The 14,121-nt window shown below is 35.3% G+C and overlaps 1 protein-coding gene across 1 annotated transcript in view; it reads right to left on the bottom strand.

Moving 5' to 3' along the window:
- Nucleotides 1–14,121, bottom strand: part of LOC138176030 (guanine nucleotide-binding protein G(t) subunit alpha-3) — a 53,513-nt gene that overhangs the window by 22,682 nt on the left and 16,710 nt on the right. Inside the window, exon 4 of the mRNA XM_069106763.1 lies at nt 6,787–6,944. Coding sequence (XP_068962864.1) covers nt 6,787–6,944 — 158 coding nt within the window. The remainder of the gene's footprint in view (nt 1–6,786; nt 6,945–14,121) is intronic.

The following is a 14,121-nucleotide window of genomic DNA, read 5'->3' as shown; positions in this document are numbered from 1 at the left end:
GAGAGAGAGAGAGAGAGAGAGAGAGAGCTAGATAATCTTTAAAATACCTTCTAAAATCTCAAAGACTTTAGACTTAGAAGTTCAGGTTTTAAATCCTGTCCCTGATACTTATCTAACTTTGGGACCTAAGGCAAGGCATTTAGCCTCTTTGGGTCTTAGTTTCCAGCATATCAGACTATCTAATCTCTGACATTCATTCCAGATACAGTTTGTTTTCTTTTAGACCTTAGTCTAATCTCTTCAAGATTCTCAAGGATCTGGAGCTAAAGGACCAGGGCTCAGTAGCAACATCTGTGATCATGAGCAAGGTCTCTTAACCTCCCTAAAGCTTTGCTTTTAATCTGCAGAATGAGAGGGTTGGCCTAGCTTGTTTATGAGATCCTTTCCTGCACTAGACCTATTACCCTATGATCCTGTGTGTCTAGGCTGGAACTACCTCAGAGCCTTAGCTGTAAGGCTCAAATCACCACAAAATCCCAGGAGGTTCCAATCAACATGATGAAATGCTATCAGGAAATTTCCCATAGCATTATCTGAAAGACTTATTGTTTATAGAGGATATTGTTACTGACAGTCTGCCAGATTTACAATTCTATTTTGGAATAATGGAATAATGTCTCTGGAAACCTTCTCATTTTCAGTCTCCTGCAGGGGGAGCCCAAGTTTCACACCCCCCATTTAAACTTAAGGAGGGCATCACTAAGGAGTATCACACCACCTCAGCAGCCAACCTTTTAGTTGTAGAATCAGACTCAGTATTTACTATTTCCTGTCTCTCAGCACTCTGGATCAGGGAAAACTACTAGCTTATTTACCATGCTATAAATTTCAGCCCAATGCATCTGATAAATTAGCAACACAGAAAGGTTTTTAAATGGCTAGTCCTTTCTGGGTGATGGACCTTTAACTTCAAATATTAAATACGCTGGCAACTTAGCAGCTGCTCTTATCTCCTTACAGTTCAAAGCTGCAGCCTGAGATCCATCAGGTATCACAAGCTTCCCTCTTGCATTTATAATATTCAAACAACAACAGTCTCATAATCAGATGAATGTAAGTATTGACGATCGCTTTGGTGTAATTTTGTCACTTATGGGTGATAATGGCTTTGTGCTGAAATGAGTGGGTTCTATTCCCTGTTCCATAACATAGTAGTCGGAGAACCCCAGGCAAGTGGTTTTATTATACATAATTTGAAGTGTTTTATGAGAAATTTCCTAATTTCCTTTGAATACTGGAAAGATTAATGCATTTGGAATAAGAGAGTCTGAGTTTGAAAATTGATGCTCTCAGTTACTATTTGTGTAACGTTGATCAACTTCCTTAAGGTCTCTGGGACTTAATTTCTTCATCTATTAAAAAAAAAAGTTGGCTTAGAGAGGAAACAAAGTCCCAGAAATATTAAATGGTTTGTCCAATGTTAGAAAGATAGAGGGGAGGCTAGGTGGCGCAGTGAGTAAGTGCCGGCCCTGGAGTCAGGAGGACCCGAGTTCGGTTCCGGCCTCAGACACTTAACACACACATACACATACACACAAAACTAGCCATGTAACCTTGGGCAAGTTACTTAACCTCAATTGCCTTCCAAAAGGAAAAAAAACAAGAAAGATAAAGAATGACACAACCATGTTTCAAACCTAGATTTAAAATTCAGTGTCCTTACTACTATTGTAAGGAACCAGAGATTAGATAGTTTACCTTGTTTTACAGAAAAGGATACATTTTTCCCCCACCCCTAGTTTCGAACCTATGATATTGAAAGATCTTTATAGCACCTTGAAGTTTAATAAGTGCTGTATATATTTTATTTAAGTCTTTTAAACTCCTATGAGGTAGCTACTACAGGTATTTTGTAGCCATTTTACAGATGAGGAAGCTGAGGCTCAGAAAAGTTTAAGTGACTTGCCAAGAGTCACTCTGCTAATAGATGGCAGACTTGGGATTTGAATAAGCATCTCCAGCATTCTTTAAATTACACAATGCTTCCTGGCTTGGACACAGAACAAAACATATATGTACTGAATGCCTGTTGGGTTAGTAACAAATCCCCTTAATAAAAGGAGTTGTTTTGTGAAGTTTGGATTCAGTCAAAGGGCCACAATTGAGGACCTGGAATGCCACATGTGGCCTTGAGGTCACAGCATCCCCACCCCTGTGTTACACATAAGTGATGCAAGGACACAAAGAAAAGAGTTCTTGCCCTCAGGGAGCTTATGTTTTATGGGGTGTGTGTGTGTGTGTGTGTGTGTGTGTAACTATAACATGTAGGTGGACTCATAATGCATTATAGTTTGAAGGAGAGAGGGCTTAATATTTGGGAGAATCAGGAAAGGTTTCTCATAGGAGATGGTACCTAAGCTGAACTTTGAAGGCAGACAAAGGTTCTGCAAGGAAGTCATCAGAAGGGATGGTGTCATAAACATGAAATCAAGTCTGTGAATAGGTACTGAGAAATGTCATACTCTGGTTATAGTCAGGAAGCAAATTTTGTGGGAATACAGAGTGTGTGAAGGAGAATAATATGCAATACAAGAAAAGTAGGTGGGGGCCAGATTGTGGAAGGTTTAAAATGCCAGGTAGACAAGTTTGCATCTTAACCTATAGTCAAATGGAAAGCCACTGAAGGTTTTTGAGCAAAGGAGGGACACAAAGAGCCACATAGTTTAGGTAAATTATTTTTGCTGCAATGTGAAGGACAGATTGGAAGGCGGGGAGATTTAGAACCACAGAGATCACTTTTGAGATTGCTGCAATAATCCAGACATTGTGATGAAGAGAGCAGACAAGAGGCAATGAGCTAGAAGAGTGATCATTTGAGAGGATCAAAGAATGAGAGAGCTGTTGTGGACATAGAATCAGTGTGGCTTCATAACTAATAATATATAGGAAGTGAAGAATTAAGGATGATTCTGCGGAATCAAGTCTATGTAAATGGGAGAATGGGAGAATCCTCAACAGAAACAAAAAGATCTGGAGAAGACTCCTTTCTCCAAGTGTAATATATGTGAGGGTGTGGGGTTGAGGGCTTTAATGGGGGAAAATAATGACTTCCCTTTTGAGTATAAGTAAACCTATAATTCATCACTTTTCCCCCAAAATAGTGATTCCTTTTCAGTTTAGCAAAGCCAAGATAATATATGTGTGTGTGTGGGGGGGGGGGAGGACAGCTGGGTGACACAGCAGATGGAGCACTGAGCCTGGAGTCAGGAAGACCTGAGTTCAAATGTGGCCTCAGGCACTTATTAGCTGTGTGACCTTGGCCAAGTCACAACCCTATTTGTCTCAGTTTCCTCATCTGTAAAATGAGCTGGGGAAAGACATGGCAAGCAATTTCAATGTCTTTGCCAAGAAAAGCCCAAATGGGGTCACAAAGAGTCATACAAGACTGAAACAACTGAAAAACAAAAGATAATAGTTGATAAAGTGATTTTTCAAAAGTTACTCCTAGTATATAGAATAAATGTTTCTGCAGAAAGAATTGAGAACATATGCTTCTCAGTTTCCATGAACTTTAATGTAGTATGATACATACAGAGTTGGCTATTTACCTGAATATGCCTATGAACTAGGAAGGGTATTAGTCTGTTGAGTCATGAAGTCTTTCAAAAAAAATAAACATACCTTTCAAAATTAAGATAATTTAAAAACTATGTCTGTTAGATGGTGGAAAAAATGCTTAAAGGACATATTTAAACATCTTCATTTCCATTCACGATGAAGCTTATTTGAATGTGAAAATATTGTTTAATATGCAAATTCGGTATTTGGTTGTGGATGCCTATCTTGTAAAACTGGAAAAAAAATAGGAACCATTCAATAATTTGGTTCAATTGTTTTGAAAGACTGGTTATTTCCTATATCTGTTTAAAAATAATATTTCTAATGATATATATACACACATATATATATTTGTATGTATGTATACCTGAAGACTATATATATATATATATATATATATATATATATATATATATAAAAATAGATTTTTATGGAAAATTTTCTAATAGTCAGAAGATCTCAAATGCTAGCTCTGCTACTTGTTGCCCATGTCAAATAATTAATTAGTCCCGAATTTGTGTTTACTTTTCCCCTCTGTGTCTCATCTATAAAATGAGAAGGGTTGGACTTCACCAGATTTTCTCTAAGGCCTCACCCTTATATAAGTCTATGCTTTGACCACCCAATGAATTTGCCACTTGATTTCCCAAAAGATAAGTGGTCAAATAATATGAAGAGGCAGTTTTCAAAGGAAGAAATGCAAGCTTTTATTAACCATAAGAGAAAATTATAAAATAACTAGTAATAAAAGAAATGCGAGTTTAAACAGTTATAAGTTTCAACCTAATACCTTTTGGATTGGAACGATAACAGATGAGGAAAATGGCATGTGCCAATGCATTGTTGGTTGCACTTTGAATTGGTTCAACTATTCTGGAAAATAATTTACAATTAAATCCCAAAAGTCACTAAATTTTCTAAACCTTTTGACTGTGTGATACTGGGTTGCAAAATGTAAATGTCAAAGGTGTACACCCCAAAGCAGTAAAAGACTCAGACAAAGAACTTATGTAGAAAAATAGCAAATATTTATAGCCACGTTTTTATTATGGCAAAAAGATGAAAAAAGGTGATATTCATCAAAAAAGAGATGGCTGAATGAATTATAGAGTATGAAGGCTAATAGAATATTATTAGAGAGTAAGAAGTAATACATATTATAGTTTCAATGAATCCTATTAAAATTTCTATGAACTAATATAGCATAAATTGAATAGAACCAGGAGAAAAATTTGTTCAATGACCAAAAGAATTTTAAGGGAAAATAACTCTTAAAGACTACAGAACTCTCAGTGACTAATCACAACTCCATAAGACTAATGATGTGCCATATTTTCTATCCCTTGGCACAGAAGTGGTAGACAACAGGTGCCAAAAGAGATACATATTCAGGCATAGTCAATGCAGAAATTTATTTTTGCTGGAATGTACTTATTTGTTACATGTGGGATAATAACGCAACAAAAGGAACAGAAAGAAAAATGTTATCAATAAATCGTTAGAAAGTACCCCACAATGAGAAGGAAGTTAAGAAGGGGATGCATACAAACAAGGCACTTTTGTTACTATAGTGTTAAATTTAATACACACAAAAATCCAAACTACATATAATGTCTCCCATTTCATACACAGTCTTCTGATTTTTGAAATGATCTTGTTTCTGTTTATTACATTCACAGCATCTCTGTGTGTGTGATTATTTTCCACTTTAATCCTAAACCAGTGGTCCCAGCCAGCCTTTACCCAGCAGATGCCCAAGTTGACACATCCACCCATATCTACTATTCTATCATGCCTAGCTCTTCTCATTTTGCCAGCAATAGGTCTTACCTGTTTGGGTAAGGAGTTCTCTCATAAAGTCAACCCCCCAAAAATCTTAAGCCAAAATGAAAATAAAAATACCTCTTTGATGCAAAATAGGTAATGATTCCTCCCCTAGAGTGATTTTCATCAGCACATGTATAAGAGCCATTTATGTAGGTATTCTTTATTATTATCCTCCTATTTTAGGCTTTGGTGTGAACACAGTTCTGTATTATGAGACATTCTGTATTTCTTTTAGAAAAGAAGTGATGGCTGGTCAACTATTTCTTCATTTATTTTACCTTATTTCTTTGAGATTTCTTTGAACATTTATAATCCTGAGACTTATTATGTGGTACTGTGAAATATGTCATACACACACATATACACATATTTTTCAAACATACATGTATGTATGTATGTGTGTGTATATATGCATATATGTTTATATATACATATTTTGTTTTTGTCCCAAAGTGAAGCCTTGCTTCTGGCAAATAGAAGTACAACCAGTTTCTCTGATATTAAACAAAGTTTTAGTTTGCCAATATATTTTTAGATTTAAGGGCCAATTCAATGAAGTCAGCATTTGCATTTTGACAGGTACGAGGAAAACCTAGATTGTTTGGTTCTGCTTTGCTTTTCAAACAAGACTTTTATTCCCTCCAGTGCTCTAGGCAACACTTTACGACTCTCCAAGTTACAGAAAATGTCCAAATTGACTTAGCAAAGCAAGTTTTCTAAGTATTCAGTTCCCTATATCACTGAAATCACAGTTGCAGCCCTTATCTCTCTCTCTCTATTCCTCTGAGTACTTATATATCTATGTATCTATCTTTTTATTATCTATGTGATTTCATTGTTGTAAGAAGCAAGCAGAGAAAAATTCCTCCTGATGCAGACTAAGTACGTATCTTACAACTTGCTGTCTTTACAGAGTTACCCTGGAAACTGAGAGATTAATTGACTTTTCAAGATCTCAGACCTAGTATGTGTCAGGGAAATATATGTATGTTTGCATACGCACACAAGTATATACAGGGAAGGTCATTCAATCATTTCCTTTTTTGAAAAATACTTAATTTTTGTGAGTGTTGAGTCCTTTATAAACATTAGCATCCTGATTTTATTATGACTAGACCATGTTGTGCATTTAACTTGGCAAATATATCACATTATTTATCTTCTCAAGTGCAACAGCTGGATAAACAGTTATATGAAAGCATATCTGGTAATTATTTTCAAGTCTAACTTCTCTTACCTTAGCTTTTTTTTTTTTACTTCATTCCATATGCTATCTCTTTAGTATTTTCAATGTTACAAATGCACATAGAATTTTTTCTCTATTACTCTTTACAAATTGATTATTCTATTTGACTTTTAACATATTTCATTGAAAATACATATAAGAATGAATTTACTTACTATGCTGCTGAGTCATTGAGTTGATATTCTGATGCCCTATCAAAGCAGGCCTGGATTCCTGGGTCTTTCCACAGTCGTTTTATTATCCCAGCCAGTTCAGCAGTCATGGTACCATCTTCTAAGGCACTTGCTATCATGCAGAGTTGTTTCTGGTCTGCCTAAATTAGGTTTTAGTTAGAAGAATGAAATTTTTTTCACTTGGAATCAAATAATACTTTTAAAAAGTAGCATATTTGGGGGGATATTTACCCTTTTCCTTTCAACATGTCTTCTTTAATATCAATAATAAAATGGTACTCAGTGGCCAAGAAGAAACATAACTCATAGTAGCCTGACAGTTTTCTCATGCCATAATGAGTTACTAACAGAAAGTATATTGAGTGTACTTATGAGTATACTTTTCTAAATTTTTTAGTAAAATGTCAAGAAAGACAACTCTGAAGTTCTTTAGAGGGAAACATTGTCATACTGTTCTCAATGGATATTGAGCATGACTCCTTATGGCAAATATCCTGTTTCTGTATCTTTCAAAGCAGCCATTTGATTTATCAAGAAATTAAGAATCATACAGCTTGAAATTTAAATAAAATGAAAGAAATAGGTAGAAGTCTTGTAATAATATTTCTTATATTGTTTCGTATTTTTATTTATTTAGTTGACTTTAGTTTATTGTGATTTCATTATGGTTAGGAACCACAGAGTAGAAAACCTCATCTCTACAATACAGAAACACTCAATTCTGCTTATTATAATATTATAAAACTTTTTAAAAGCACTGAGAATTTACATGATTTTATTAGGGTCAAACAACTAATATGTGTCAGAGACTACACTTGGACTCAGGTCCTCCTGATTCCGAGACTGACTCTCGATATACTAGTCTTGGCTTCCTCTCTATTTTACTTTTAAAAAATACTTCCCTATCCCTCAGAAGAATTATTTCTCCATTTAGTAGCATACAGAAGTGGAATTAGTTTTGATGGGAATTTGGTTAGGCAAGAGAAAAAGTTTAATATTGAAGGTGTTGCAATGGACCTTGGAAGAGACTAGAGAAAATAATAATAATATCTGTCATTTTATAGCCCTCCACAAAGTAGATAACATACATTATCTCACTTGATTAATAAAACCTTGTGAAGCAGAGATTATCTCCATTTTTAACAAAAAGCAAACTGAGTCTCAGCTGGATTGACATGTCTGCAGTCACAGAGCTAGTTAGTATCAGACTCAGTTTCAGATTTCTTTATTCCAAGTCTAGAGATCTTTCCACTATTCATAGCTTCCTTGTGAACTCTGTCATGACAAAATTCTTTTGCCACTGTAGATAATTCCCGTGAGACTTGCATTTTTTTTTCTTAAAGATGCTCACTATTTTCCACAAAAATGACTAGGTTATTATTATGAGTACATTGCAGGTTATGTTTCATGCATTTATCTGGAGTTGTGGCAATGGTCAGAATTTCATAAGAAACAGATCAGAGACCTTATTATGGTAGCCCTTCTATTTGTTTTTAGTACCATCATAATCAGTCCCTATTGCCACAAACAAACTGATCATTCACTGACCTAATTCAATTACAAAACAGCTGAAATCTCCAGCTGGACCATGTCACTGCCGATTCATTTCTTGTAAAGACAACTTTCCTTCCTGACTGGTTGAATGTGAATGAGAATGGCAAACCCTGTTGGTTTTGCTGATGATTTTACATAAAACCTTCCCCTGTGAAAGTGTAATCTGGAGCATTTTATGTAATGAGACAGCTGGTCCCACACCCTTGAATCTAGAGTAAGAATTTTAATTGAGTAAGTCAGTTTTAGCTTTCTAAACCAAAGTTTTATTGCATTTCAAGACGCGAAACTATTTCTTAAGTATGGAGAATTTGGTTGCTTATTTTAGCAAATATAGAAAGGCATCTATTATGGAAGGATGAAGGTACTACAGCATTGGGGAGGGCATAGATGGGATGGGGAGGGAGGAAGTCATCAAATTTTTTTTTACACAAATTAGAAACAGTTCCCTTCTGAAAATACTAAGAAAATTATTACAAGTAATTTCCCCTTATTTTGCTTTCATGGGATAAAAAGTCACAAGAGCAGAAGTTTATATTTACAATTTTTTTTTTTTTGTATCTGCCTTAGAAATGAACCCGAGTGCATGCTAATCAACTCCTAACTTGAATTACTGCATGTGATTTGCTGCTGAAATGATTGCTCCAAGTTAAGGGAAAAAATGAATTTGAAGAGAGGATATAAGATGAAAAGAAATGAGTTTTGAGACAGCATAATTTAACATAGGACTAAAGATGGCTTTTTGCTAGTGAAGTCTTTGCTTATTACACTAGGTGGTCTTGGGAAGAAAGAGTGGAAAACCGCTGTATCTGAAGTTACTTGATGCAAAGCTGGCCTGGCCAATAATTCTCTCTGTGACTTTGGGCAAGTCATTCCATCTTTGGTTTTAGTTTCTTCCTCTGTAAAATGAGCCAATTGGAATTCATATTTTAAAAGATTCCTTTCAGCTTGAAATAAATGATCCTATGCTTTTTTTCCCTATGTGTCAAAATTTTAAATTTCATACAAGATCATTTTCCCCAAGGCAGTAGGAAAAAAGTGGCAAAGTAGTAGCAAAGTGTCCCAGTTGTCAAGCACCAGGACTTTATCATGTATTGATGTGATTCCTTGACATGAGACAAATAACTCCGATGCCAAGATATGTCACATATTATTGGATATTAGTATTAACATATAGGCAGTGGGAAAAACACTGACCATAAATTTATTTATGCTGAGATCAGATCCTGTCCCCCTGTACACAGTAATGTATGCATGCACCTCTTCAGGGAGCAGTGATTAAGGTCTTGGACTTATTGCCAGGATGATCTTGGTTCAAATCCCAGGTCAGATGATTCCTCACTGGTAGTGAGCTCCTGAAAAGACAACTAAACTTCTTTGAGTCTCAGTTTCCTCATATGTTAATTAGTGGTAACTGGTTGTGACAGAATTGTGAATTTCAAATGAGGCTATGCATGTAAAGTGCTTTGTAAACATTAAAATATTATGTAAGTACCACAGTTGTTATTTCCCTAAAAGGTAAAAACCAGCATTATCACTGGATCTGCATTTTAATAGGGTTCTACTGTTTTTCTATGCAATTTTATATATCTGACAAAGAATAGAATCCCTATTAAATGGTTCCCTGTGCCCTCTGATCCTTGAATTGAAGCACTATTGTCACAATTTAACACGTATTAAAGAGTTGTTAAGAGATCATTGATTCTGAACTGAAAAGGAGGTCATGTGATTCAATCCTTAATTTGCCCAAACTCACACCTGTAGCAGAAAGCAGAAGCAAGATTAGAACCTAGGTCTTCTAAAGCCAAAACCAGCATTCTATTACTGGACTATACCATGACATACCGTATTCACGATGCATTAAAAAGAGTGTTTCAGCTAGAATTCATGACAGTTACAAAGTACCTTCCAATAATAATCCTAAGGGGCCCCTCTATAAATGTTGGGGGCTGTGATCGGGAGGTGATTTAGAAGAAACAAAAGAAAACACTTTAATAGGGGAGAACAAATCTCAATAACTTTGTGTGGTTCCTGACTACTATGAGGTGTTTGCTTCCAGTCTGACCCAGTCCTAAAGTTTGTGAAGAAGCATTTGCATATCTAGTCCTTCCAGAAACCTATCAAGAATCCCAATAAATTGTATTCAGAAGTGAGACTGTAAAGGATTCAAAAGAATCTGGTTCCCTCAATACTCCCTTGGAATTGTCAAGGATTTTAGGAGAGTCAGATACTGCTCATTCCATAGGAATTTTCATGGCCTGAGAACTTGGATGAGAAGAAAGTGGTCAATTTATTGCCCCCTGGAGATCACTCAAAGTTCTTTCCTCCATTCCAGTACTCTCAAGTGTTTCTAGAATTGGGTGAAGTTGTCCTAGGCTAGGAGGGCAGGTCAGAGAGTACTGGTATAGGAATTTAAGTAATCTACCATGGAGATGACTATTTTTATGGGACCCAAAGTTTGAGTGACAGTATCAGGACAGCAGGCATTCCCTGGAGGACACCAACTATGTGCGTGTCATTGACCGTAATGTTGGATATTCAGGATGGGAGTAAAATGCTGAATCTGCTAACATTTCTCATTTTGCATCTGACATACTGTCCACTGTCCTTGATGTGATTGTACGCAAAATTTATGGCCATTTTATCTCTTTCCTCTGCATCCCCACGCATTTTTCTTTTGTTATGTTATGTATTGTCCCGCCCTTGTTATTCATTGTCTGTGACTTTGGGCGACTTGTTCAACCTCATAGTGCTTCTGGTAACTCACTAAGACTGTATGTTGCAGAGGATGTGGGGGTCTGCTATCATTGGGGGAATTTCCTCATCTTGGACCACCTTATATCTTTAAAATCATTTAAATGATTTTTGCCTCTCCCAATTCTTTAAGCCACATTATTATTATATTATATTATATTATATTATATTATATTATATTATATTATATTATGTTATGTTATGTTATGTTATGTTATGTTATGTTATATTATATTATATCATATCATATCATATCATATCATGTCATGTCATGTCATGTCATGTCATGTTATGTTATATTATGTTATGTTATGTTATATCGTATTATATCATATCATATCATATTATATTATATAATATTATATCATATCATATATCATATCATATCATATCATATCATATTATATTATATTATATTATAATGACATATTATTCTACTTAGTAGCATGATTTGTTTGTATATTTGGATTATAAACTCTTCCAAGAGCAGTATTATGGCTCATTTAATTTTGTGATCTCATAGGACCCACTCAAATCTTTTGCTTATAGTAGGTTCTCAATGATTTTTTTTCGGGTGAATTTTTAGAATGCATCAGATGACATGATGAACTTTGAGTCAGGATGACTTAGGTTCACATCATACTTTTTCTTTTTTTTTTTTGGAGTGGAGAAGACAAGGCAGTTGGGGTTAAGTGACTTGCCCAAGGTCACACAGCTAGTAAGTGTGTCAAGTCTCCAAGGTTGGATTTGAACTCAGGTCCTCCTGACTCCAGGGTTGGTGCTCTATTCACAGCACCACCTAGCTGCCCCTGACATCATACTTCTGACACTTACTAGCAGTGTGACCATGGAGAAGTCATTTAGTATCTTTAACATTGCTTTACCTATTTCCTCTTCTATTAAATAGAAACAATATTATTTGTACTATATATCTCAGAATTTTAAGATACTCAAAGGAGATACTATATTTTAACTGCAAACTTTAAAATGTTATGTGCACTTATTATTATTAATCATTATTTTGGGTTAATGTTGACTGCTAGATAATATTCTTTCTTTGTCTTGGTTTTTACTCCTTCCTGAAGGTGTTCTCAATTGAGGGTGTGTAGAAATAAACTACTGTCTCGAAAAAAGTTCTTAGCCTGGGGTCCATGAGCTTTTTAAAAATGATACTGATAATTACATTTCAACATAATTGGTTTCTTTTGAAATGCAATGATTTTTATTTTATGCATTTAGCAATTTTATTCTGAAAAGGGTTCCATAGATTTTACCAGACTGTTAAGGGATCCATCACACACATACACACATGTGAAGATCTTCTAGCCTACAGATGTATAAAATATACAAATTAAAGACTAAATAAAAATTAATCTTTCAACAAATCAAAACCAAATGAAAATAGAGTGTTAACTTAAAATCATCTGAATAAACAATAGTTCATCAGATTATATGCTAATACTAATATCCAGTAATATGTGACGTATCTTGACATTGAAGTTATTTGTCTCATGTCAAGGAATCATGTCAATACATGAGAAAGGACCAATACTTGACAACTGGGCCACTTTGTTTCTGTTAGTCAATGAGGTTATGAATTGTGAGGCCTTCAACAAAACTCTGGATACCAAGCTTCACTCTTGAAGTGATCCAACTCAATAATTGAATAAATTCTAGTGATAAGATCTCCTTATATTTGAACTTGGTGGTAAAGTGCATGTCATTATCTAAGGATCAGCATAATATTAGTGTAGAAAATACATGCACTAATGGAATGACAGATCCTTTAAATGATAAAGTAAAAAGGTGTGTTGCCTTAATAATGCTGTTTGCTAATGGAAAGTGTATCAGAAAACACCAAAGAGCCTTATGCAAAGGAAGATAAACACATGGAATGGCCAATGTCTATGCTAAATGAAGACACTCAGAATTAAGTGATGAGAACTCAGCAGAAAAGATAAGGACCTAAATACTGAATTATCTGCCCTAATTTTTTTCATCATAAAACATGTATACACATATAATGTATGTACATATTAAGAAATAACTTACTGTTAATAATTTTAATAGTGGGACATGCCAACCATGCCAGACCAAGTTTCTGGTAGGCTTTAGTTCTAATCCTGAGTAAACACTGAATAACTGTGCTAACCTAGGCAAGTATTACATTCTCTGAGTCTTGCTTCTTCATCTGTGATATGGGAAAAATAATAGCCCTTCTCTAATAGGGTTGGTGTGAGAGTCAAAGGAGTATGAAAAGTGCTTTGCAAGCCTTAAAGTGCTGTAAGAAGGTCAGTGATTATGATTGAGAAGCACTGTTATAGAAAAAGAATCAAAGGCATGAAGATATGGTTCCAGATCTCACTTTTGACAAATCATCTGTGCCCCTGGACAGTTTACTTAGCTTCTCAGTGTTCTGAGCAATTCTGTAAATTGCAAAGCAGTTACCAATTGGTTTTAGGAGAGGGATTTCCCTATACCACAGTTTCATAGTTTTGGAGTGGGAAGACACCTCAAATGTCAAGTACTCCAACCTGTACATTTTACGCATAGGGAAACCAATGCTAGAAAAATTGATAAGCCCAAAGCCACTTGGGTAGCAGCTAGAGAGCCAGCATGTATAGATCATTTTAAGGTTCACAAAGTACTTTACAGATATTATCTCTGAGAGAAAGGTGCTGTTTTGCAGATGAGGAAACTAAGGTTGAGAGGTTAAGTGACTTGCTTGGGTCCACAAAGCTAATACCTATTTGAGGTAGTATTTGAACTCAGGTCTTCCTGATTCCATATCCAGGTCCCTCTATATCCTCTTTGACAAAGACAGAATTTGAACGAATGTCCTGTGACTCCAAACCCACTGCTACTTTTGTGTGCTACCATGCTACCTCACCAATGAAATCTCAGGCCTGCACCCCAAAAAATACTTATTATTGAATTAAAGGTTAATGGCCTTAATTTGCTCATCTTTCAGATGGGGACAATAATACTTGTTCTAAAAAAATAATACTTCTT

This window comes from Petaurus breviceps, unplaced genomic scaffold (genome assembly GCF_028583685.1).
Source record: "Petaurus breviceps papuanus isolate PSGF00001 unplaced genomic scaffold, PetGlider_PUasm1.0 80, whole genome shotgun sequence".
NCBI lineage: Eukaryota > Metazoa > Chordata > Mammalia > Diprotodontia > Petauridae > Petaurus > Petaurus breviceps.
The sequence above is the reverse complement of the archived record's forward strand: the minus strand, read 5'-3'. Positions and strand labels throughout refer to the sequence as shown.